This window comes from Grammomys surdaster, unplaced genomic scaffold, assembly GCF_004785775.1.
Source record: "Grammomys surdaster isolate TR1022 unplaced genomic scaffold, NIH_TR_1.0 206, whole genome shotgun sequence".
NCBI classification, from domain to species: Eukaryota; Metazoa; Chordata; class Mammalia; order Rodentia; family Muridae; genus Grammomys; species Grammomys surdaster.
The window spans coordinates 8,275,929-8,303,393 of record NW_021604651.1 but is presented as its reverse complement, the minus strand read 5'-3'; the positions used below and the strand labels follow the sequence as shown (position 1 = coordinate 8,303,393).

Genomic DNA, 27,465 nt, shown 5'->3' with positions numbered 1-27,465 from the left:
TATGTAGACCACACTAGCCTTGAATTCATAAGCAATCTACCTGCCTCTGACTTCTGGGGTTTTACCAGAATGTGCCTCCATTCCCAGCTCATGCAATATTCTTAAAGTGTGACATGCCAGAGACAAAATAGGTTTTTCAAGAAGAGAAAATTTAGGAACAAAAATTTCTATTCCTGAAAAGGCTCTGAAAATACCTTCTCTATTAAGGGAAAAATATATTTTTTTCCTTGAACTCCCAGGAGTTCCCTTTCTTATTATTTTAAGAGTATACACTAAGATGTTAGACACTAATCTAAAAAAAAAGGGGGAAAAAACCCAAACCCATACATCCAATTTTTATTAATTTTGTGAATCAAACAAAATCTAAAGAAATGGGAAAAGTAGCTATATGACAGTTTCCTATAAATTAACCTTACTCAAGAATAGTATAATTATAGGACACTGAAATATTTAAACAAAACATGAACAAGGCTTAAATAGTAGGCATTTGCAATGGCTTTGACTAAAAATCTAGTTCAAGGTGTGATCCTGGAGATAACAGGGGCTGTCACTCATCCTGCCACAGGCTGGCTCTTCTCTGCTCTGCATGTTGCTTTCAGACTGCCTGGGCTGAGCAGCCGAAAGCCCCAGCCCCAGCTCCAATTGTGCTCCAGCCCCAACTGCGTCTCATTGTCCAAGTCTGAGGAGCAGGGTAAAAATGGCTTCACACTATCTTTTCAAAGAAAAGAATAGGAAGTGTGAGGAGGCCAGAGAAGGCTGTTCCTCTACAGTTCCACCCCTGACCCAGAGCACCAGAATGCAGGAAGACTCACTGGTCCAGTTATTCCCACGTTCTGCATCCGAGGATCTTCCCACTGTGTCTTTTTTATATCTAAGAGGGGGAAAAAGAAAAGAGATGATCCTCTTCTTCGTGTCCACAACTGAGTACCACAGATAACTGCAGTAGAGATGTCATACGGTACATACTGTGATTGATGAAGAAGACTCTTCCATCGGTGTGGGTTCTCTCTTCCCAGCCTGGCTGTAAGGAAACAATTATTGCAATTATTTTACTACCAGGTCTTAGATGTACAGGTTATTTAAAAAATAACAAAAAAACAAGAACAAAAAGAGAAAAGACTCTCACATTGGGTATATGCTTAAAGGTATATGCAAAATACATCAATAATTTAATAACAATGCTAGTTGTACTTGTTAAATAACTCTTACATCCCAAGGTACAAAATTTCTGAGTCAGGTGAGCTCAGTAGCAGAACTTACAGGTAAAGGTCCCAGGTCATTGGATGAGTCAACTGGTGTCTTTCCTCTCAGATGAGCAGGAATTTTCGATCTTGGATCATCCTTTGTTTTAGTCATAAATAAAACAACACACAGATTTTAAAATAATTATAGTCATTGTGCTATAGTTGCTTTGTAATGCCTAAAGATTTTTAAAATATTCTTTTGAGTTGGAGAGACAGCTCAGTAGTTAAAGCATTTACCATGAAAGAGTGAGAGTTTGAATTCCAAGAACCCAAGCAAATGCCAGGCAGGCACCATGCATGGTCCACTCTAATTCTAGCCTTGGATGGCAGAGAGGGGATGCCCACAGCAAGCTGTGTAGGTGGACTAGCCACAAAGTGGTGGGCTTGAGTGACAGCTGCCTCACTGAATTATTAAGAGCAGTGGATGATGATTTCTGGCATCAACCTCAGGCCTCCACATCCACTTACACACACACACACACACACACACACACACACACACAGCACACAAGAATGCACAAACAAAATACATACACATATACATGAAAATGGAAAAATAATTGAGTAAATAAAATCCTCTTTTATATTTCATTTACACCTTTTGGCCTTTTTTGAGACAAGGGCTCCTAGCACAAACTGGCACTGGAGTCCTGGTTTTCCTATCACACAGCCTCTTGGGTACTAGGGTTACAGACCTGTGCCACCTCACTGTACTTAATCTTTAATTCCTTCCCTTGTGACTTATTTCTATTTCTGGAAGATACTGCTAGGTCCTACTGATGGGAGAGATTGTCGCTTCCCCAGTGGGATCAGGACTGATGTCTTCCATTGAGAACTGTTTCTCCCGACTGTGAAGACACTGAGAATATTTTACACAGTCACTGGAACCAGAACTACATCAAGTTTTTCTCTGCATAGAAACTAGTGTACTAGTGTAAGATGGTGGCATTAGACTAGACCACATCTGGGCTGGTGAGATGGCTCAGGGGGCTAAGGTGCCTACTGCCAGGCCTGACAACTTGGAACTCACATGACAGAAAAGGAAGGATACAACAGGCTCCTACAAGTTAACTGCCTTCTGACCTCCAAACAGATGTTGTGGCACACATGTATGTACACACACAGGATAATAACTGCATGGGGATAATCAAACAAACAAATGAATAAACAAATAGAAACACATGTTGTGGTCCTATCTGTTTGAGTATTTATTTTCTTCCTTTGAAAGACAGAAGGGTACACTAAAAAGAAGTTACTGAGATCAATTCAAATCCTAGAAAACAAAATTCAGTTTATTTGGATTAATATATAATTACTTTAATATTATTATACTAAGTCAAATTATTAAACTCTTTTAGATTTGTTTTAGCAATGTTGACCTTTTAAAATACTTCTTAAGTCTTAAGTGTTACAAGTTTGGAGAGCTTTTTTGTTGTAATGAGCTAAATACCACCCAAATTTAACAATTAAACTAAAAATATCAAGAACACTGAATGTCCCTTCAGAGGACCAGGGTTGGGCTCCAAGTGCCATGTAGTACTTCACAACCGTCTATAACTAATCCCAGGGGATCTGACACCTCTTCTGGCCTCCATGAGCACAAAGACATATATGCAGGCAGACATACACAAAAAATAATGTAAATAAAATTTAACAACAACAATACTAACAATAAATATCTGTCCTGCTTAGCTTCTGAGTCTTCCTGGTACTATCAATAAATGGGAGAAAGTCTAGCTAAGCCTTTATGACTAGTGAACCAAAAACTGGAACCAGGAAATAAGTACGAACACCTTCATAAGACCTAATATAAATCAAAAAGAAGCATAAATGTACATTGAATACAAATAATATTATTAACTTCCTAGAGCTGGGGATATGGCTCAGTTGGAAAGGACTTGCCTAGTGAGAATAAAAGCCCTGAATTCCAGGGCTAGGGAGATGGCTCAGTGGTTAAGAGCAGTGGCTGCTCTTCCAGAGGACCAGAGTTCAATCCCCAACACCCACGTATCAGCTCACAACTGCCTATAATCCAGCGCCAAGTGATTTCACATCCTCACACAGACATACATGCAGGCAAAACACCAATGCACGTAAAATAAAAATAAAAAAATCCTGGCACCACAGAAACAGGGCCTCATGTGTGGTACCTAGGAAGGGGAAGCAGGCAAATCAGGAATCCAAGTTATACAGCAAGTTCTAGAACAGCCTGGGCCACATAAGACTTTACTTCAAATAACAAAAACAAAATACCTAATATAAACCCCAAGACTTTTACATGTAATTCACTGACTATTATGAAAGGTACCAACACATGTGACTAGATACAGAAGCAATTGATGCTATAAATTTGAAGTGAGGAGTGTGGAAGTTACCCAGGTGATAGTCTTAGTGTTGGAGTCAATAAATAAAGGCCTCCTGTTTGATGCATGCCGTACTGCCCAACCTTTAGGAAGGGATCTTGCTCAGTGTTAGATGGTGGATTCGCCTGTTGAGTGGGGTCACTGGTAGGGAGCTGTGGTTGGGGGTCTGCAGAACTCTAGCTTAATGGCAGGTGACTGGTCTCCACTGTGGCCTGGCATATTAATTAAGTCATACTTTATAACTATAGAGAACTCACAAATAAATAATATAATTAAAATAGCTAGCTTAACCTGTAAACAGAAGGTATACTTGTAAGCCACTCTTAAAACTTCCTAACGGTTTACTTTTATTCTGTGTGTCTGCATACGAGTATGAGTGCAGAGGCCGATGGAGAGAGGTTAGAGGTGCCAGGTTCCCTAGAATTGTAACTACAGATCATTTTGAGGTCTTGATGTGGGTGCTGGAACTGAATTAGTCCTCTGGAAGACGACAAGGTGCTCTTAAATCACTGAGCACATCTTTCCAACATTTTAATCTTTTTTTCCTGAATTTTAAATAAAAATTTCAATCAAGCTAATTTAAAACAGTTTTCTCAGCTAATTAACACACAGTAAGATGACTGTTGACTGATGTAAACGCATCTGTCCTAGAAGCCAAAGCTGCCAGCCTATGTAGCCAAGCTGGGGGGTGGGTGGGGGGGGACACGTTACAGTGCCTAGAGCAGAGTCACAATGGGAACAAGCACAGCACAGAAGTGGCTTTAGGGCCAGTGAGATGGCTGAGTGGGCAAAAGTGCTAGCTGCTAAGCCTAAGGACCTAAGTTTGATTCCCAAGAACTCACAAGGCAGAAGGAGAGGACCAATTCCTGTAAGTTGTCCTCTGAACCCCATCCCTCACACACATACATACCCTATGGTGTCTACCCCCATAAAAACAAAACAAAACAAAACAAAACGTAAAGAGAAAAAAAATTCAGTGAAAGAAATGGTGGTAAGATAAACACGAAGACATCACAACTATAAACTTCTTTTAGAACCTTATTTATTTCATCTGTATGAGTGTTTTGCCTGCATGTATGGCTGCACCAAATGTATGCAGTTCCCATGAGGGCTGAAAAAGAGCATCACATCCTCTTGTAAACTGGAGTTACAAATGAGTCACCATGTGCATGCTGGGTATTGAGCCTGGGTCCTCTGCAAGAGTAGCAAATGCTCTTAAACCACTGAGCCAACTCTTTAGCCCCATAACTATAAATTTCTTTCACATATACTAATCACCAAGATTACCCTTTAGCAAAATAGCTGAACAAGTACCCAGGGAGATGGCTCAGTGGATACAATGTTTGCCATTAGTGTGAAGGGCAGAGTTCAGATCCACAGCACACATACAACAAGCTAAGTGGGCATAGTAGCAGTCTATGATCCCACTGTTTGAGAGCTAGAGACCACATCTCAGACAAAACTTCAAATTCATCAAAAGTCCCTGACTAAATAAATAACATGAAAAGCAATTGAGGAATAAACACAGTATGAAATCTAGGCCTTCACATTAGTATTCTTTCATGCAGGTGCACACACAAATACACACACATACCTATATACATACACATGTACACATAAACACATATATCCATGTACATGTATGTACGTACACACACAAGCACACACACATACAGATGTACAAACACACACACCCAGACAGACACACAAAAGCATACATGCCAAAACTAAACAATACAATCCTTGAAGGTACAGTCATCCAAAGGAACAGATCATTACTTTGTTCTTGTCCTGATCAGACGTGCTTCAGGTAGCAATGCATGGTGAGCAGCATATACTGGAGGCCCACAGGAGACATCAGAACACACAGAAGACACTACGAGTGTGAGGTCCAAGCTTACCCAGGGCTGTAAGAAGACAAGCTAAGAGTGCACAGTACCTGCATGGTGGGCTTGGCCCAGGTGGTGGTTTTGGAGTTGTGGTCTACATAGTATGATCTTCCTTTGTCATCTTGTTTTTCTTCCCAACCTGGTGGCAATCCAGATGAAGTAGGCAAAAGCTAATATACAAACAACAAAAAATAAAACCCTCCACGTTATCCAGGAAGAATTCCTGACAGAAGCCTCTTGCCTTTCTTCTCTGCTAGTGCTGTAAAAGAACCCTTGTTTTTTTATTTTTAATGAAAATTACTCATCAGAAAACAGGCAGAAGATACATTTTAAATTTAGAACCATGAACCACATTTTAAATCATATTTTAAAATATATTTTAAAAACATAGCAACTTACTTAGGAAGAAAGAAAACAAACAATTAGCATGATAAAACGTGTCAATAGTAGGAGCTATATAATTAGAGGAGGACACACACACACTTGCACACAGACTGATGGGATTATTGCTAACATAGGCCCACTTTGCTGATGAAAAGTTGAAGGTTTGGACAACAAATCCTAAGCCACTGCATCTAAGAAAAGAAGCTAAGGTCTAAACAGAAGCATACTAACCTCAGATACTACATTTAGGTGCTGGACAGCAGAGGCAGGTGGATCTCTGTGAGTCTGAGGCCAGCCTGATCTACCAAGTGAGTTCCGGGACTGCCAGGGGTTACATAGTGAGTGAGACTTTGCTTCTGCTTATACATGCTGTGGTTTAAAAGAGGAGACAAGGTGTGGACCCCAAGACAGGGTAACAGTGTAGTCCCTCCATGACCTCTACAATTTGCTGTCATTTTGACTAGGCCAGTGGTCTTCAAAGTCAGCTGGACCCTCATCCTCAGCACAGGACTGGAAAGAATCCTTTTCTAAGATAGATAAGCCATCCTGCTGAGCTGATAAATCTGGAGCCTCAGCACCCCATGCTATAATCCCGTAGAAGCATGAATCTCATTTCTCAAAGCTGATATATACAGAATGACAGTCAAAGGCGCACTGACTGGTAGGAAAATGAGGAGGGACTTTCAAGAGGAAAAATGGGATGTGTACACATCAGATGAGCGAGTAGAGAAATTAGGATTTGAGGATATTCAGGTGCTGAGAAAACAGCACACAGGGGCCAAGGCGAAAGGTATCAGGCAAGGGCAAGGGTAGGCTGAAGAGGCAGGAGCCTCAGAGTCTAATTCTATTTGAAAAAACACGTGGGACTGGGGACAGAGCTCAGTGGGTGGAATGCTTGTCTAGCTTTCCTGAAGCCATAGGTTGGAGCCCCAGCACGGTGTAAATCAAGCATGGTAGAATATGCCTGTAATTCTAGCAGGAGGAGGAAACAGGCATCCTAGGCTTGGGATATACGAGGTCCAGTCACAAACAAAATAAAGTGACAAATGAGGCAGTGAGAACTTGGTATAATGAGAGGGGAGTCAAAAAGAAGAGGTGAGAATCACTGTGAAGACGGCAGGTCTCTGCTGACTAAGAGCACTGGGAAGGGAGGCACCAGGAGACGCAAAGGCCAACCTGGCTGCCATATACAATAGACCGAGTGATGAGGCCCCTGGCTAGATAACCCACACAAAGGGCAGATAGGGCTGTTGGGTGCATGTCAGTACACAGCTACATGCTGTGTATCACACATGAGGTAGTAGTGGCCCATCAACTCTGAGCAGCAGGGACTCAGCTGAGAAGACACATCCCACCTGCCACCATTATCAGCATGGGACTTGCTTTACAAGACAGACAGTTCTCTGAGGCTTGACTTCCAGGTTGTACCTCATATCTCCTTGGTTCCCTACTCAGCAGTCACTCACACTCAGTGCTGTGATATGCAAGAATTAAAAAATTAGCTGAATTTTTTTATCTTTCATTCTTGGCTGAGGGAAGAGGAGAAAACTCACCACAGGAAGTGTAGGCTGTTCCTCAAAGATACAGGTTTGCACGCTGCCTCCTCTGCTGGAATGATTCTTGAGGGGAGGAAACAAGTAATACTTTTACGTTTGCCCTCAGAGCACAGGCAATGTAGTGAGGTACAGGTGATACAGGAGGAGACAGCATGCTGGGAGTGGGTGGTTACTGAGACCCACAGGGGTGCCTTCTCTCCCAGCCCTTCACCCTGTCCTTCCACTTTCTGGTCCTCCAATGTCCACAACTGGACTTGGATTTTCCCTGTACATACCCACTCTAACTTATTCCTTCATCCTGTCATTCCTAGCGAGTTCAAATACAGCCTTTTTTGCTAGACCCAAATAAAAAACTTCACCATCTGTCACCTTAATTACTCTAATAGTGACAAGGGCTTCCTGTTTCAAGCCTTGTTTCTGGGTGCCAGCTGTAGCCAGAGGGCTGGTTCTAGGTCCTTGTACTCTGGATACAGCCCTCAACTGAATTTCAACTAATACTTGGATGTACAACACCGAACACCATGCTTCCGCCCAGAACTGGGCACTTCATCTTCCCCAGCCACTTCCTGACTCACAGCCCACCACTGGGCATTCCACTCTGATGACTTATTTCCTGGAAATCCATATTCTATCTTCTCTTTCACCTTGATATATGAGCTCTAACCACAAACTGAAATATCTTTATTATTTAAAGGTAGTATTATTTAAAGAAATATTATTTTTGTTATTAAAATGACAGTAAAACTTATAAACACACATACATAAAATCAGAATATCCCAAATTATACTGTTTATAATAACAAAAACGGTTACACAATCTAAGTTCATCACAACAGGAAATGGTGGATACTTTCAGGACAATTTGTTTTTAGTGATTTTAAAAGAAATACATTGATATCCATGGAAACAGAAGAATTAATAAGTGAAAAAAATTAACTAAAAGGCATGTGTAAGATAATCTCAAGGGAACGAGGGTGTGGCTCGAAGACAAGACACATGCTTTGCACACATAAGGCTGTTTGATCCTCATACTCCAAACGAACCAACTCAAAAAAACACAGCACACCAACACACACACACACACACACACACACACACACACACACAGAGAGAGAGAGAGAGAGACACACACACTCTCTCTCTTAAAATTACATATAGGGGTTGGAGAAATGGCTCAGCAGTTAAGAGTGCTTGCTGCTCTTCTAGAGGAACAGATTTTGGAATCAGCACCTATCAGGTGGCCCACAACTGGCTTCCATGGGCACTACACTCACGTGCCCATGTACACAAAACCATATACAGATACGTACAGATATATATACAAACACATTAAAAATAAGTCTTCCGTAAAAAACTTTAAAGGTAAGTATATGCATACACATGTATGTTTATGAATATATATATATATCACTGTGGCAACATAATTTGGAGCTAAGAAGAAGAACCATTTTTTATTTTATAGATCTCAATACTGTCTCAGGTTTCAACACATTCATGAAATGGTTGAAGAATATGCTTAACAGGTGATGGTAACTCATACAAGGCCTAAGTATGACAAGGGCACATTACTACATCTGGTTTTTATTTCACACGGGTTGTGGACCTCATACTCAGGGACTCCTATTTGCATGGAGAACACCTTTCTGAGTCATCTCCCCATACCTGTTCTGTAAACCCAAAGAATCCTTTCCCAGCCCCTGACAAATTAATTAATTAAGCAAATGGGAAACAGAACAGGCTGTGGAAGAAAGAAAGGGAAAGAGGCAGGTGTGGAGAGGACATGTGGGGGTGACCTGATGGATACTCACATTGGTAGAGGCATACAACTGTGTAGAAGCTTCTTGAGGAAGGGGCTAGAAGTTAGCAAATAATTGCCCATTGAGGTCCAACACTCAATGCTCTTTCTTCTAACTGCTCAAGTATGAGATGTGGCTATGAACAAGTAGGAATGGATGGATTCCATTGACACCTTATTTATGGCAACAGGCAGCTGCAGATTTGGCCTGTAGGGCGCAGTAATGACCCTGCTCTAGAATGAAATCCTGAGAGATCAAGGTGTTCTGTCCTCTTTAGGACAGATGAACTCTCAGTGAGTGAGTGGTTATGGCACCCTGTACCTGGCCAGCCAGAGGAAGCTTTCACCAACTGAATAATGCAGTCAAAGACCAGAGTCACACAGTCCACTCTGCCTTCTACTGAATCTGCCTTGATGATACAGATTATAAAAAGCCAGCCAATGTTTCTCATAGCGGTTGTATATGCTGGGATGCTTGATTCTGGACCCTGCAAACAGTGAATGAAACCATTACCTCTCTCCTCATTTAATCAACATGCCTCTAATCTACACATGTGTACTAGTGACATCTGTGACTTTATGTTAAAATCTCATAGAGGGAATAGAGATATGGTTCAAGTAGTTAAAAGCACGTACTGCTCTTCTACAGGACCAGGGTTCAATTCCCAGCACCCACATGGTAGTTCACAACTGTATAGAACTCCAGTTTCTGGGGATCTGTCATTGACTTTGGGTCTTTGAGGACATCAAGCATACACATGGTACACATGCATACAGTCAAAACACACCAACACACACAGACACACAATTTTTAAAAACAAAACATAACATCCTTCCTTCCCCCAAAAAACAATCTCAACTCATACAATCAAGACAGGCAAGTAGCCTCCACCACCCAGGAGGTGACCTGGCACACAAAGGCAGGGTCATGGCAAATCCAAGTTGCCTTCTAAATTGTGTCTGAATACAGGAAAAACAACAACAACAACAACAACAAAAACCCAAACAAACAAAAAACAAAATGAAAAAAAACCCAAACAAAACTCATAAAACAAAATGAAACAAGGCTAAGCTGCAAACCACCAAGCAGCTGTCATGTCTGCTCTCCTCTGTCTCTGCTACTCACTGAGTTGTGTCCTCACAGGAGAGCTGAGTGACTCAAGTACACAGTTCCCTCTACTTACTGACAACATCCAAAGTACTCTGCTGTCTCCCCCAACCTCCTTTAAAATTACCCAAGGAATCAAAAGCCACTGTTGTCCCTGACGCCCTCTCACTGACAGTGTGCTCCTTCCTGCTGAACTGAGCAAGAACCTCAGCTTCTGTTTCCGGTTTTTCTGGTGAGTTTGCCTGGAGGGTAGTGAGTAAAGGACCTGAGACCACAGTGTACATTAGGACTATCCACATTCTGTTCCATAGTGTTAGTGGAAGGGTAAGTCAAAGAAACAACTGTAAAGTTCCAACCATCACCATCACATGCCATTGAAGATAAAAGTTTACATAAAACAAGTTTACATAAAATCTATTTATGACAAGAAATCACAAAGCCATGACGAAATCTAAAACATCTTACTGAGCTGGTGACTGGCTGGCTGGTGGCCGGATTTCCAAACACAGAGAGTCTGGCATCGAACTCTTCTGCAAGGCGAGCCTGCACATCTACGTGACTTGATGGAGGTGACTGGACAGCCTGATCACTATACTCGGTATTTTCATCTTCACGTACAATTTCCCAATTCTAAAAAGAGCAGAATCCACACTCATCCACTGCCTAATATGTGCTGGAATTGGGGACAAGAGAAGGAAGGGTTCACACCTCGGGGGACTCCCGGTTGTCAGCGCTATCCACATCCTCCGATATCTGGCGCCTGGTGGTAAATGCTCGCTGTGCCTGCAGCTGAATATCATCGTTCTCATCATCTGTGAGGTCATCCCTAGGGCAGAAGCGTAAGAAGGCATCACCCCTGCCTTGTTACAGTTAGAATCATAATCAAAGAGTCCGGGGTTAGTAAGTTCTTAGACTGAATTTACGGTTTTGGTCAAAAGCTATTTCAGTATGCTGATCATACTGTCAGCACTTTAGTAGCTGGTCTGGGGGACTAGAGCAGAAAAGACTGTACATCGGAAGTAGAAATCTCATGCAAATGAGTAACAGCTGATATTTAATTCATCAGCGTGCCTGGTTTGATTCATATGCTATGATAAAACACTGACCAAAAGCAACTCAGGGAGGAAAAAGCTTATTTTATTTTACAGGTTCCAGTCATGAGAAAGGGAAAGAATCTGGAGGCAGGAAGCAGCGGCCATGGAGAGGTGCTGCTAATGGCTTGCTTCCCAATGGCCTACTCAGCCTGCTTCCTCATACAACCCAGGACCACTGCCCACAATGAGTTGTTCCCTTTCTCATCAACGATAAATCCAGAAAATGCCCCTCAGACATGCCCACAGACACATCTGAAGACAATTCCTCAGCCGAGGTTCCTCTTCCCAGCTGAGAAAACTAACCTGCACAAATAATGCTTGACATTGTAGCACGCTGGCTTGAGATGGAAACCCAAGGCAGTTCTACAGTCAGACTACACCTCATGAGTGGATTAACTGGTGGGCTTGGCCTTAGCAGGGAGCCATACTCCCCACGCAGACATGCAGAAGGGGAACGCAGGCAGTGCAAACACCCTACCACTCAAAGTGTAATAGATTATAGGGTCTGAGTTCAGGAAAAGTACAAACCTTATCCATGTCTCAGTTACATTATCCCAGTTATTTCTGTTTAACATAAAGAGGATATCAAATTGGGAATTTTATTCACATGTTCGGTAACAAAAATGTTAACTAAAAATCTTATAAATATTTGCGTATGATGTATGTATACATGTATGTGCCATGGGAGTGAGTGTGGAGGTCAGAAACCTACTTGCAGAGATTAGGTCTTCCTTTTTATCTTGTTGGTTTGGGGGACTTGAGCTCAAGTTATCATGTTTGGCAGCAACTACAGGTACTCAGTGAGCCATCTTATTGGCTCCCAAAATATTAATTTGTTTGATGCCATATCAGACCAAGATAGTTTAGGAAATCAGTTCTTTTAAAATATAATTTTTGCCATAGTGGTGACATACAACTTTAATTACACCAATTAGGAGGCAGAGGCAGGTGGATCTTTTCGAGTTTGAGGCAAGGCTGGTCTACAGAGCTAGTTCCAGAACAACTAGGGCTACACAGAGAAACCCTGTGCCAAAAAAACAAAAACCAACACACAGACACACATACACATAAAAATTATTTTTAAGGTGACACTTGAAAACTTGCATATCCTGAGCTGAAGAGACATCTCAGCAGTTAAAAGCACTGGCTCCTCTTCCAGGACACAGAGTTCAGTTCCCAGTGCCCAAAGGGTAGCTCACAACCATATACAATGTCAGTTCCAGGAGTTAACTCCTACTTCTGCACAGACACACATGTAGGCAAACCAGGCATACACACAAATAAAGTAAAAATTAAGAACAAAAAAAGGATACTGGTCAGTTTGGGGTGCTGTGTGAGCCATGGGTGCACACACTGTTAATGACTGTGTGGAAGCAGACTGTGTGAGCCATGGGTGCACACACTGTTAATGACTGTGTGGAAGCAGACTGTGTGAGCCATGGGTGCACACACTGTTAATGACTGTGTGGAAGCGGACTGGAGTCCTTAACGTATGTATCACTCATCCATGTCACTTCTGGGCTAAATCAACATTCAGCAGCCTCATTTGCTTTTACAAATATTCAATACAGCATTACCAAGCACAGACACCTTACTGGTCCACATAGCATGAGAACTATATCTAACTGTCTGTCTGTCCACAGGCATCACCCTACCTAACCCCCAGCCATTAGAAGATCATTCTCTATTGTGGCTTGTAAAACATAAATTGTGAATAATGGTTATAAGGAATGTTTCAACTTTTTTCTTCCACCTGCTACCTGAAATGGACACCATACAGTAAAACACACGATTCTGTGTGGCAGGACTTCCTGAAGTCTGTCAACGACAACAGGGTGGCTTTACAAAATGTTCCCCACTTTGTACTTGGCGTGCAGATCCTGGTGCCCATGTGCTAGAGAGTGTGACCACTGGTCTATTTTGGAGGGCTTGAAAACAGAACAAAAGTTCTTAGCCGTATGAGACGTATCAGAGGTGACTGGACTGGAAAGACAAACGACAAGAACGTGTCGAGCACTCAGAGATGTAAAAGAGCCACAGGCGGCCACAGGAGAGGAACAGGAGGCTATCTGACTCTGAAAATGGGAAGATCTTGGAAATAACATCAACAATTGTTGGTTTTCCTGTCTGTTTTCGTCCTGGAGATTGAACCCAGGGCCTGAAGCTTGAGTTCATAGCGCAGTTTTATACTAAACAAGCCACCAAGGAGACATGAGCTTGAATCTATCAAAGGTCACTCTGTCCTTGCCCTCTGCAGGTGGGAAGATCCGTGTCTTCCATCCGAATTAGAGAAGGGCGCTAGGAAAGGACCCTTATCAGTGACTCCTCTATGATTCAAAAAGAATTGATATTTTAAAGATGAAGTACCAGGGTTGTGATTCAGTGACAGAGAACTTGCTTAGCAGGAATCAGACACTGGCTCCAAACTCTAGCAGCACAAAAACACTGCAGAAAGTTAAGAATGATCTTGAACTTCTGATCCTCCAGCATCCACCTATCAAGTGCAGGGCACACAGGAGTGCACCATCATATGCTGTTTTATGTGGTGCTGGGGATGGAACTCAGGGTCTCCTGTAGGCAAGGACTCTACCAAGTGAGCCACAGCTCTAACCTCAAATAATTTTCCAAAATATGATTTGTTTATTACATTTTCTTTATTTACTTGTTTAGTGTATGTGTAGGTGTGAGCATGGCATGGCACACTTGGTGGTTAGAAGATGGTTTTGGTAATCGGTTCTCTTCTTCCATGATGTGGAACTTGGGGATCAGGCTGGGTGGCAACACTCCTTCAGACACCAAGCCAACTTGCTGGCGTCCAAATATATTTAAATAATATCAAATCATTTTTAAAAAAAATCTCAGCTAAGATAGAAGTTTTTCAGTGATGGTTAGGTAGCCTATAGCTTAGAGACCCCTACACCACTGTAAGCCTACTAGAGACACAAAATCAACATGCCAAGTAGCAGCTAAATCTATCCAGATTGGGACATACTCAGGGCTTGGTCTTTTCCACTGTGTTCTCCTAGATTCATGATTTACATAGTAGGTCCTTCCAAGGACATCCTGCCTCTCTTCCCATCCTGGAGGTAGGGGAGAAGGTTCTGGTGGATGCTGCAAATGGGTGGCAGCATCTGGTTGGTCCAAAACAACCCAGCCAGGCTGAAAAACAGAATGGAAGCAATTAACTTGATGCTTGACTTAAAAAAAAAAATCTTTATAAATTACAAATTAAAGGAGAATTATATTCGATTCCAGAAATTGTGCATAAACAGAATTAGTCCATGTTCAATTCTCAAGGCCAGAATGTGAAGGCTAACCAAAGCTTTTCTGCAAACTGAGGAAACATTTAAGAATTGTTTGAAAATAACTCAAAAAATTTTCAAAAAGCTCAAAATAGAAAACAAAACATACAAACAAAAAAAGAAAACAACAACCCTCTGCAAAAAACAACTGACAACAAAAACCAAATCCTTTAAATAACTCAATAAAGATGTGACACTGGAAAGTACTAGGAAATAGGAAACATAACTGAAGCCAGTCTGAGCCTGGCCACTCTCAGGCAAAAGCAGCTAAAGAGAGCAGTGAAGCCGCATTGCTGGCCATCACCCCTCCCACTGAGAAAGCACATCACTTATGGTAGAAATCAACAAACACTAGACACATGAAGAGTTTTCCACTGAGGTCAAATCCTGAGAAGAAGCCCAAGAGAGACAGGAGAGTGACTGAGAAACAGTCACTACTTGGGGGCGTGTGGTGATAGACATACTCTAATATTAGAGTCTGTCTGCACGTTCTATTTACCCCTAGACCCAGTACAAACATTGTGGCCAACCCATAAGAGTCGAACAAGGAATTTTAAAAAAAGAAATGCACAGAAATTTGGGTCTTTAAAGAGATAAAATGCATAAAGCCCTAAGGTAGTTAAACTAAGAAATTAAGTGGAAAGGTATTAAGTATGAACATGCTTTCATATTAAAAAGCCTGTAATGGGGGTTTGAGAGGCTGCTCAGTAATTAAGTACGTACTGTTCTTGCTGAGGGCCTGAATTTGGTTCCCAGATCACTATCAGGTGGCTAACAACTGCCTGTAACTCTAGTTCCAGGGGATCTGATATCTTTGGGCTTTGCAGGTACATGCACTCAAGTACGTACGTGTACACACGTGTACACACACACACACACGTACACACAGGAAAATAAAAATTAAAAAGTCTTCTAATGGGGCTGGGAGTGTAGCTCATTGGGTAAAATCTGGGCCTAGCATGCATAAAGTCCTGTAGTCCATCCTGGACACCATACACACCAGGCATGATGGATCATCTGCCCAGACCAAAGCTGTCAAAATTCTGATAAAATTATTATGGTTTAGATTTTTTTTTTAAAAATAATGAAAGCCAATTCTCCAAGTTCAAGTAGAAACCACAAGTCATAACCAACATCATTCTAAGAGAGAAGAGATGTGTGGAGAAGAGTCTGTCAGAGGAAATAGTCTAGGTCTAAGGTCTACACACACAGCTCAGAAGAACAGACTGGGAAACAGAGAAAGAACAAAACTCAGAGGAACTTGGCATTCAACAGACACATTTTAAATCTGTGGGGAAATGGGAAGATTATTTAGAGAATAGGCAGGGGAAAAAATTTAGAGAATAAGTTGGTTAAAAAATTAATATACATCCCTACCTAGAAACTTATACCAAGATATACAACAAATTGAGTAATATACAAATGTTTAAAAGGTAAACCAAAGCCGGGCGGTGGTGGCACACGCCTGTAATCCCAGCACTTGGGAGGCAGAGGCAGGTGGATTTCTGAGTTCGAGGCCAGCCTCGTCTACAGAGTGAGTTCCAGGACAGCCAGGGCTACACAGAGAAACCCTGTCTCCAAAAAAAAAAAGGTAAACCCAAAGAGTGTTAGATCAAATGTGGAGAAATTTGAAGCAGTATGTTCCAAGAGCAGGAAGCTGAACAGCAGGAGCTGTTAAATATGACAGCAAATCCAGAAAGCACAGGAGAATTGTGCACTTGAATTGGAAACTCATAAACAATATATATGCCCTAGCCCTGATAAATCAAAGTAAAAGCAGACAAACTGGAAAGGTGTTCGGTTCTGTGACAGATAAACCTGTATACTGGGCTTCTATTCCCTGTGCTGGCAATGAGTGTGCAGGGGGGATGCAGGCTGGAAAAAGCAGCTAAATCCTTGGAGGCTGCACCTGACAGAAGGGGGTCAAGAAGAGTGGCAGCAGGTAGAGGCTGAGAGAAGAGCTGCTCGGGAGATGGAGGGGAGACTGGACAATTACCTGGAAGGGGATTCTGTGTGGGAAGCTAAAGTTATTCCCCTCACATACAGTCTCTTTTTCTCTTTTCAATTCTATGGGAACTGATATTCAAATTCCGTTCTCTACTTTTCCTCTCTTACTTCATTTCCATTTTCTGTTTTCCTTTCCTGTACACCATCATAATGTGCCACATTATAAAAGAAACTCTAATCCTGTATACAGAGTCAAACTGCATCTCCCAGGACTTAGCCTCAGAAGGCATGATCTGAGTTTGTTACAGTCCTCTGATAGACTGTCCTAGATCAAGATTTCCATTCTCAATTATTCATTTATGTATTTTTATGTGTTTAGATGTTATGTATGTATGTATACCTGTGCATAACATGCAATGCAGTGCCAACAAATGGCAGAAGGCATTGTGTCCCAGGAAACTGAAGTTAGAGACAGTTGTGAACCACCATGTGGGTGCTGGGATTGAATCTGAGACCTCTAAACGAGCATCCAGCGCTCTTAACCAATGAGCCATCTCTCCAGCCCCGAGATTTCTATATTGAATGTGGCCAATGGCTACTTTGCTCTTAAATTAATAAAGTCTATCAGTAAAAAAGAATTTACTAAGGAGAATAAAAGAAAAAGACACAAAGGGGGACTACAGAGAAAAAGGTGATGGGAAGGAGGGAGCTGAAGAAGACAGGGGCAGTGACTGGGATAAAGGTACATTATGTGCACGCAGGGACATGTCATAAGGAAAGCAGCCTTCTAGGATTCTGTGATGTAAACAAGCAAGGGTGTTTAAAAAGGGATCCCACTGCTGAACATGAAAACAAGATACTGGAGTGACAGTTCAGCGGTTAGGAGAGCTTGTCCTGCTATTTCCAGCACTCACACCAAGAGACTCACCAGTGCCTTGAAGCCCAGTGCCAGGAGGGCTAATGCCCTCTGGCCTTCACAGTCGCCTGTGCACTCATAGTGTGTGTAAGGGTGCATGCCATGTATGTGGAGGTCAGAGGACATAGTTTTGGAGTTGGTCCTTTCCTTCTCATTCCCTATGCAGGGTTCCCTCTCGATACCTCTGGCATGGAGGTGCACACACTTGGCTAGATGGCCCTTAGGCTTCCAGCAGGTTCATCTTGCTGAGGAATACAAAGAAGTGGGCTGACGACAGAGCTCAAACTTGGGGCTTCAGGCTTTTGCCCACTAAGCCATCTCTCTGGACTAAGAATATTTCTTTCAAAGTGTATATTTCTTTTTTAAAGATCTGCTTTAGTGTTGTCCATGTAAATTCAGTAAGAAAAATGAAAAAGTAAAAAGTAACTTAATTTAGGGCTTTACAAAATGAAATGGTTTCAAGTTTGAGAAAGTACCCGAAACACTACTGTGAAAGATAACATTTTCAGTCTTTCCCAAGAAATATGGATAATCTATTTTTCCTCATGAAGTAATTTTCTACAAGACAAGGAATCTTAATTACTAGTCTCAAAGCCAATATACAAATACCTACAATTTAATGGAGTCAGAGGGGCCAGAAAGCAAGTACCAAGTGCTTAAACAAGCATTTTACCCTCATCTTGTAGAATTTATACAGCTCATCCGAGGATGGCAAACAATACAAAATGAAACATTACACAAAGCTACTCAGAGCCACACTATACTCTGAAATCCAAACAGCCCAGAACTCACCTCCCAATTGTTTTTTTTTTTTCTCAAATAGCAGAATTTTAAATATTTAGTCACAAACTAGATGTCAAAGGACCAAGCAGGACTTCTCTGGTCTCTGGCTGCCCAGAAGATAAATAAGCACATTCGTGTGTTGGAATTCCTCAGCCTTTTCATAAATAAACAATACGCTTACATCTCTTGAAATCACAAGGTGGTCTCTGAAGGAATTCAAACATTCCGATGGGAGGCCACAGCATGAAGCAAGGCCAGTCTACACCACAGAAGCTAACCACGAATGAGGTGCCTGTGATCCGTGTGCAAGCAAAGCCTGGAGCAGTTTCCCATGGAATGAAATGCTGCTAAACTTTTAAAGTCTCTAGGAAAGTCTTCTTTCTTCACAGCAAAGAGACTTCATTTCAAACAGAAATTCAAATGCAAGATACCCTCTTACGGCACAATGCCATGTACGGACATTTGTACCCCCAAAATCTCTTGAAAGATTACAATGTGGGCCAGTGAGATGGCTACAGGTGAAAAGGACTGTGAAGGTGAAAGCTCACAGTAGAAGGAAAGAACCACCTTCTGCAAGTTGTCCTCTGACTTCAACAGCATTCTATGGAACACCCATGAACACACGCACAAACCCACAAGCTCAATGCACTCTGGAGGGAGGAAAAAATGAATGAATGTCAACAGGGGATGGAGAGACAGTAGGTAAGAGCACTCACTGCTCTTCCAGAGGATCTGGGTTCAATTCCAGCACCCACATGGCAGCTGAAAACTACCTGTAACTCCAGACCAAGTAGATCTAAAACAGCACTTCTGACCTCATGAGCACCAAGCATACACCTAACATAAAAACTCACATAAAATGAATAAACAAACAAATAAAATATAGAGAAAATATTTGAAAAATTAAAAATAAAGACAAAACGTTCAACAGAAAAGGTAATTAAGCAGGTGAATATATATGTATTTAAGAGAGAATAGGTTACAAACTTCAGTCACCAAATGAGGGGTAATCTATATTCTATGATTTAAGGAAAAAACAGCTTTATTTTTACTCTCAAACATTTCTCTACAAAGAAAACCTCACTAACACATAAAATATCAAAAGCTTTGCTAATTCACTTCCTGTTCAAGGCATTCAGGTACATGAGCTAGAGCCCACACCTCAGGGAGGTCCCCTGGTTTCATAGCTGTCATGGAGATCAGAGCAAACCCTCCACCAAAGAGAGACAAGCCTGTGAAAAAAAAGCACACGCAACAAAGAACCTTCCAGAACAATCAGGCCGGTCTGTCTGTCTGTCTCTGCCTCTCTCTCACAAACACACACATACACACACACAAACAGTGTGTGGTAGAATAAATAGTTATACCTTTTGATGAACTGTCTCTAAGGGGACCACAGGAAGGAGATGGGTTATGTCTGTTTAAAGCCAGGGAAGAAACCCTGAAGGCAACCTGGTGCAGTCCTGCTCCCCGACAAAAGAAAAACCTAGCAGATCAAAGGTTACATGGCTGCAAGAAGCATAGCTTGCACTTGGGTCCCAGCTATCAAAGCTCATGCCACCCTGATACTCTTCTTCCATGTACCCAGATGTGTGACTCTATTCACGCATCTGGTTTGACTCTTTGTTAATTCTGTCATCCTTGAAAACCACAAACTTACACTTACTTCAAATAAACATGACAAGGAAAGCAAAATGAATTACATGCCCTGAGAGTTTCTTTTATACTAATATAATTATTATATAGTAACATATAGCAATTTTAACATAGTAAGATGTCTATAGATTTAGCTTTACAAACACGTATTTTCAGATAGTTTTTTAAAAAACAATGATGTAATTATAATAAACACCTGCACTGATAAATATTGCATTTCATATTTCTACCTTTAAGTCTACCAATAACCACTCTACAGAAATATTGTCAGAGGAAAGAGCTGCTTAATGAACATTTTGTCAAATCAGCATTATGCTAACTTTTATTGCATGCATTAGTTTCCCTAAACACCATAGTTTTCTACCAAGTATGTAGAAAGATATCAGACAGCCCCACTTCCCTCACCTCTAACTCTTCAACCTGGTCTCCGTTATCATCTTCTGAGCCGTTTTTAGGTAAATAAGTCATTTTTAATCTCAGATAACCTTTAACTCTCGATTTGTGACTGTGGAAAAAAAAAAAACAATTATTCATGAATCTTAAACACCAAAAAGAAAACATTTATTTCCTGAGTTTACAGAATGCCTGCTGGCTCTGAGGGGATCTACTCGGGGTGGGGTGTCAAAGTCAAGTTTTTGTAAAGATAGAAATATTCATCAAAGAGAACAGAGGTGAGAAAGGAAGAAAGAGGAAGGGAAGAAGACAGGAGGGGAGAAGGGAGGCAATGACCCGACAGGACAAATGAGAAGGGGACAACTGAGTGAAGAAGCAGGGGAAGGCAGCGAGCTCTTCAACTGGGCTCCAAGCTGCTTTACAAACTGCAGCACAGTCGATGCAGAGATGTCTTTATAGAGTTTCTAGCAATTAGAGGGATGGCTAGCAGGGCAAGCAAAAAAGAGGGAAAATATTTGCTTAGCTATTCTTGGTATGTACACATTGAAATCAGTCTAAAACTAGACGAAGAAAAGAGATTCAACTCCTAGACTTCTAGAGGAATTAAATACAGGACTTCTCTCACAGACAGAATAAACAGCATCAAACAACCACAAAGCCATGGCTTCTTTATGTTTATGTTCTTTACGAAAAACATTTAAGTGTCCATAATACACTGTTCGAATTCATTTCTTTTGTTTGAAAAAATAAAGTAAATGCCATGTGGTTCTCCCAGAAGGGTTACTTTGACTTGCGTGGCACAAAAGACCAAAAGGACTTTCATTTAGAATCTAAAATTTTAAATTTGGAGGACTGGAGAAATGTCTCAGTGGTTAAGAGCACTTTCTGTTCTTGCAAAAGATCTGAGTTCAGTTCCCAGCACCCACAGGGCAGCTTACATATGGCTGTAACTCCTGTTGTAGTGTATCTGATGCACTCTTTGGGCTTCCTCTAGAACCGAATGCATGCATTGCATAGACATGCACTCTGGTAAAACACTCATATACATTAAATAAAGTGAGTAAGTCCTTTTAAAAAAATTAAGTATTTTGTTAGAAAAAAGGAACCAATAATTCAGATCAGGAAAACAGAATCACAAGTGCACTAACTGGGCTTAAATTTTATTCTCTGTTTATGCTATTTTTTCTATGTGAATCTTCTAAAATATTTTTGAAATTAAATTTTGCAAAACATAGTTAAATATTTTCTGAATTTGTTTTTGTGCGTTATCAAACTGGACATTTGTTTTATGTGAAATATAGCTAGCTATTGGATAAATATTAGGGGGACAAATCATTCCTAATTTTTGTGTCTATTTCAGAATTTTATTTGCAATGTGAACAAAGTACACTGTTTAAAGATAAGTATGTGCATCTCTGTGTGTGTGTTGTATGTATGTGTACATGTGTGTCCACAGTCACCAGGAGGGCAAAAAAACCCCCGAGGCTGCAGTTGTGAGCCACACAACATGGGTATTGGGTCCACTGAAAGAGTAGCAAGCATATTACGCCACTGAGCCATGTCTTCCAGCTACCTATGTCTATTTAAAAAATCTGAAATAACTAAAGCTTTTAAAAGAAAAAATACAATATATTTAAATAGCTTATTTATAGGGTGTTTCAATCTTGGATTTTTAAAAAGTAATGGTTTAATGAAGACACAATGTACACTATGTGTACTATATGGTTTAGGAACACTGGCTGCTCGTGCAGAGGACCTACATACAATTCGGAGCAGCCACATGGCAGTCCCAGATGCATCCTCTTTTGGCCTCCTAGGAAACTGTGTATACATGGTGCATATTCAGGCAGACACTAATATACATAAAATAAAAATAAAATCACAAAAAAATAACCTTAAAACATTATAATCTTATATATTTACTGACCTTCTTGGATGAAGAACAAAATCCTTAAATGTATATGGTCTCTCCATTCTTGGGTTTTCAGTCTAAAAAGAGAAAGGGGGTTAAGTACTTTGGTAAGCATTTATGAACTATAATGAAAGGCGTATTGGAGAACGAGCAAAGGAGGGTTTAAGTTGTTAAAAGGGTCAGCTGGTGACAACATGGCTGTTGCTTCCTGCACAGGAGGAACTCCAGCAAGCACCAGAACTAAGGGGGAACCAGTAGAGCAGATGGAGTATAGGGGTAGGCCGAGATGCGGAAGCAATCAGGAGCCAGACAGTAGAGGACAGTACAGTATGGGCAGAACCCTGCCCCAAAGGAACATGGGATATGTACAATATCAGTAGTTTGACTCACAGTATAGGGAGAATTCTAGAACAAAAACATCAAATGCCTTGAAAGTAAGAGTAGGTCAAATATTCACAAGTGTCTAAGATCACTAAACACTGCCCAGAGCCAGGAGCCTTGAATGGTGAGAGCAGTGAGAGAGGCCATCTTTCCTCATCAACCCTCTGCTTTGTGTTACTTTTCTACTTCTTTTCATTAGCTACCTTTTGTGACTTAAATCTTTATTTATATGAAAGTTCTCACTATAAAGCCAGGCTGGCCTCAATGTAATCTTTCTGCCTTAGCCTCCTAAGTATGAGGATTACATGGAAGAATATACACAACAAGAAGCTATTTCCTTAAAACATTGAATTATTTTCTTTGGTTCCTTTCCTCTCTCTCTTCTTTCTTTTAACCCACCCACATTGACTAAGGTTTTCCACCTTATTTGGACACCAAGAAACCTCAAACCCTCATGTTTATTATCCCTACACAATTTACTTAAATGGTGCTACTAACTGCCCACTTTCAAATTTGTCCAATTTTATATCAGAATTAAATATGGACAAAACGTGCACTGCATGTGCATAGGATCCATCAGAAGACAGAAGAGGGCACTGGATCCCATGCAACTGAGGGTTTTAGCTGTGAGCTGACAGGTGAGTGCTAGGAACTGAGTCCTCTCAACAGTCCCCTGAAGCACTGAGCCACATCTGCAAGCCCCCAGTGACATTTGATTCTGAAAGGCTGCGGAAGCCTCTCCCACTGCTGTGTTTTCAACTCCATTCTCATGAGTTTGCTGTCCAGCAGTCTCTGAGCTCCATCCAGTATGGGAGCCGGGCTCCTGCTCTCCTTAAGGGGATAACTTCAAACCCTTAAAATCCAGTTTCCATCTTGCCTAACTATCCCTAGAGTTCAGCTTCTTGTTGTAGCTTATGTAAGGAAATCTTAAGAGACAAGTAAAAGGGAAAATGAAGATGAATTTCAGGAAACAGCTGAATTAAAGATTCATGTTAGCAGTTATTTAAAAAAAAAACAAAAACCCGGTGGCACACACCTTTAATCCTAGCACTTGGGAGGCAGAGGCAGGCGGATTTCTGAGTTCGAAGCCAGCCTGGTCTACAGAGTGAGTTCCAGGACAGCCAGGGCTACACAGAGAAACCCTGTCTCACAAAAAACAAAAAACAAAACCAAAAAGAAAAAAAAAATCCCAAATACAAAACCCAAAATTATAGACGCCTATACTAACCGGTAAAGGATAGAGAGGGACATCCACTTGACCGAGGAAATCATCTCTTGTCTGTAAAAGAAAGGAGAACAGAATTACAAATATATTCAACGTCATTATCATGCTCTGATGAGAAATTCATCATTCATACACACAAAAGTTGTTTAATCCACTGCAGCATCGATGGAAAGTCAATGAAAAAAACAAAAGCACCGGGAGGTGGTGGCGCACGCCTTTAATCCCAGCACCTGGGAGGCAGAGGCAGGCGGATTTCTGAGTTCGAGGCCAGCCTGGTCTACAGAGTGAGTTCCAGGATAGCCAGGGCTACACAGAGAAACCCTGTCTCGAAAAACCAAAAAAAAAAAAAAAAAAGAAAAAACAAAAAAGCGATGTAGTGCACTCTCGGTAACGCAGCAGGAACTCCAGTCATACAGATAACCATTACACACTCAGGCAAAGTATAAATACACAAGCGCACAACACAACAGCAGCAGAAGCAGAAGGAACTGTCCCTCAACAGAGATCAGTGCTAGGGAGAAGCCAGGAACACAACCACACAGCACACAAGAAACGTTTAGCTCTTAAGCAAACATCTGCAAAGTTCTGGGATATGGAGTGGGGAAGCCAAGAGTGGAATTAACAAAACAATGGGAAAGTAAGTGAGGAAATTTCAGGAAAAAAACAAAAACAAAAGACAATGACTCTCACTGGTCCCTGAACCGCCCTCCTTAAAGGCACAAGATTCAAAAGACAGAGCACAGACTCCAGGCAATGTTCATCCAACATTGGGAGGCAGCTTGTGACCCAGCTAAGTTAATTAGTTTGCTAGACTGAGAGTCAACAGTCTTCCAGGAAAGGTAACACAATTTACTCTCTCTCTGTCCAGAACCATATACAATGAAATGAACAACACATGAAACAAGAGGGAGGAACCAGGCAGAAAATTATTTAAAAAACTCAAAGTAGGCAAAGTTTTTCCAGATTTGGGAAAACATAAGCTTTAATTTCAATAAACTGACACCTAATAAATCTGAGTTATGAATGAATAAGTATATCAGTATTAAATGGTAGAAATTATGGGAAAATCTTGAAAATTGCCAAATTTAAAAACAAAAAACAAAACAACAAAAGCCACTGCACACAGGAAACAGAAATATACATGGTGGGGCTAAAGAGATGCTAGGTGGTTAAATGCGCACACTGCTTCTATAGAGGACCTGAGTTTGGTTTCCAGCTCCTGTATTCGGTGGCTCGAAACTGCCTACACCTCCTCCTCCACAGTATCTAATGCCTTCTTTGGTCTCCATGGGCATCTACACACACATGAATACACACTCCCATACACACATACATACATACACACACACCAATTTTTAAAACCTTTAAGTGTATGAGTGTTTTGGTTATGTGTGTGTGTGTGTGCATATATGTATGTATACATACCTGTGCAAGCAGTGCCTAGGGAGGCTGGGAAAAGGTACCTGATCTCCTGGAAGTTGAGTTGCAGACTGTACGGTGCTGTGCAGGTGCTGGGAACTTAATCTGGATCCTCAGAAAGAGAAGCTAGTGTTCTTAACCACTTGTGCCACCCCGCTAGCCCCCATAGGTATATATATTTATATAAATATAAAAAATTTAAGAAAGAATACAAATAATGGCAGGTTATCCATTAAAAACACTGGAAGCAAGAAGACAAAAGAATGCTGTGTATCAAATATCTAGAATTCTCATCTAGCAAAGGAATATCCCTCAAAATTACAAGAAAAACAAAGAGGCTTATGACAAATGAAGGGAGACAAGTTTGGCACCAGTGGGCTGGCAGGATATGTGGGAGGAAGCACTGCATACAATGAGTTCAGGTTCAAAGAGAGGCATAAAGAGCATCAAAATCACTAACTGTGGGGCTGAGAGGCACCTAAGTGGGTGAAAGTATTTGCTCCACAAGCTTGAGGACATGAGTTCAAACCCGAGAACTTAAAAAAAAAAAAAAGTTGCAGAGATTGCTCAGCAGTTAAAAAGGACCTGAGGGTTTGATTCCCAGCATCCACACAGTAGCTTACAACTACTGAAAATCCAGTTCCAGAGGATCCTATGCCCTCTTTTGGCCTTCTGCTGCTTTTGCAAAGGCCCTGTATTAGGATCGCAGCACCCAAGCCTGCCCACATTAGCATTTCTCCCTGTAACGCCAGTTCTAGGGAATCTGACACCCTATCTCTGCGGCTAAGCACATACTCACCTCATCTCACATACGTACAGACACATAATTAAAAATAAACTAAAAAAATTTTAAAAGCTTGGTTGACACAATTCACACGAAGTTTACCTAAAACGTAGGCGGTTGTATACATAGGTAGGAGTGCATGTTGAGACTGGGGATTGACATGTTGAAAACGGGTGTCTTCCTCTAACCCTCTCTACCTTACATTTTAAAAACATATTTATTTTAATTTTATGTTGCTTTCATTTACGTCTGTGTAAAGGTATCAGATCCCCTGAGCTGGAGTTACAGTTGTGAGCTGTGTGGAGTGTGTGGAAGAACTAAACCCAGGCAGAGTAGCTAGTGTTCTTAACCACTGAGCCATCTCTCCAGCCCCATCTCTGCTTTACTTTTTGAGACAGGGTTTATTACTGACCCTGGAGCTGATTTGCCTGGACAGACTGGCCAAGAAACTCTGGGATCTTTGTCTCTGCCCACTCAGTCAGTGTTGGCTACAGGTGCATGCTGACACACCCAGTTTTTTATGTGGGTTCAGGATTTCCAAACTCAGGTCCTCACATGTTGGTAACACAAGGCACTTAATTGGTGTGTGTCTGTGTGTCCTTCCTTTAGTGTCTCAAGAGGTGTCTGCCTCCTTGGTTGAGACGATGACTGTCTTTCATTGGCTGGCTTGGAGCTCAATGGCTAACAAGCCTCAGGAACCTACCTTTCTCTAATTTCCAAGTGCTAGAATTACAAGCCTGTGCTTGTAATACCTGGTTTTTCAGGGGGTTCTTTGGATCAAACTCACAACTCCATGACATTATAGCAAGTGCTTTAATGATGGAGTCATCTGCTCAGCCTGAAATGAGGTTTTAAAATTTCTAAATTATTATTTTGGGTGCGTGTATACATATGTGTATATGCACACATGAGTGCATGTGTATATGCACACATGAGTGCATGTGCATATGACTGGAGAGGAGTGGGCACTTGCAGGTGCATGCATATCACAGCACACATGGTTCCAGGGATTTAGGCTGTGCTGCAACTGCCATTACCCTGAGCCATCTCACTCGCCTCTGAATTGAGTTTCTGAATTTCTATATGAAGTGAAACTGTATTTCCACTATCAGAAAAACGAACACTTTTCTCAAGCTAATAACCTGCCCGGTGGTCTCAGAGTATGAACCAGGGGCTTTCTCTGGAAAGTCCAGGCACAGATCTGCTATAAGTACAGGGCAATCAAGGTGCTTTTTCCACTTATAATGGAAAAAATAATCACTCTAAACTCATTCCTATGAGGGCAAGCACATCTGTGATCTTCATTACTATGTC

The 27,465-nt window shown here is 41.3% G+C and overlaps 1 protein-coding gene across 2 annotated transcripts in view; it reads right to left on the bottom strand.

Moving 5' to 3' along the window:
* Window positions 1–27,465, bottom strand: part of Nedd4 (NEDD4 E3 ubiquitin protein ligase) — a 93,220-nt gene that overhangs the window by 17,613 nt on the left and 48,142 nt on the right. For both annotated transcript variants that reach the window (XM_028771355.1, XM_028771354.1), the window contains 11 exons: window positions 23,952–24,002; window positions 22,358–22,419; window positions 20,443–20,542; window positions 14,426–14,592; window positions 11,048–11,165; window positions 10,805–10,969; window positions 7,434–7,499; window positions 5,547–5,666; window positions 1,261–1,341; window positions 967–1,021; window positions 813–871 (listed from right to left, as the gene is read on the bottom strand). In XM_028771355.1, coding sequence (XP_028627188.1) covers window positions 813–871; window positions 967–1,021; window positions 1,261–1,341; window positions 5,547–5,666; window positions 7,434–7,499; window positions 10,805–10,969; window positions 11,048–11,165; window positions 14,426–14,592; window positions 20,443–20,542; window positions 22,358–22,419; window positions 23,952–24,002 — 1,044 coding nt within the window. The remainder of the gene's footprint in view (window positions 1–812; window positions 872–966; window positions 1,022–1,260; window positions 1,342–5,546; window positions 5,667–7,433; window positions 7,500–10,804; window positions 10,970–11,047; window positions 11,166–14,425; window positions 14,593–20,442; window positions 20,543–22,357; window positions 22,420–23,951; window positions 24,003–27,465) is intronic.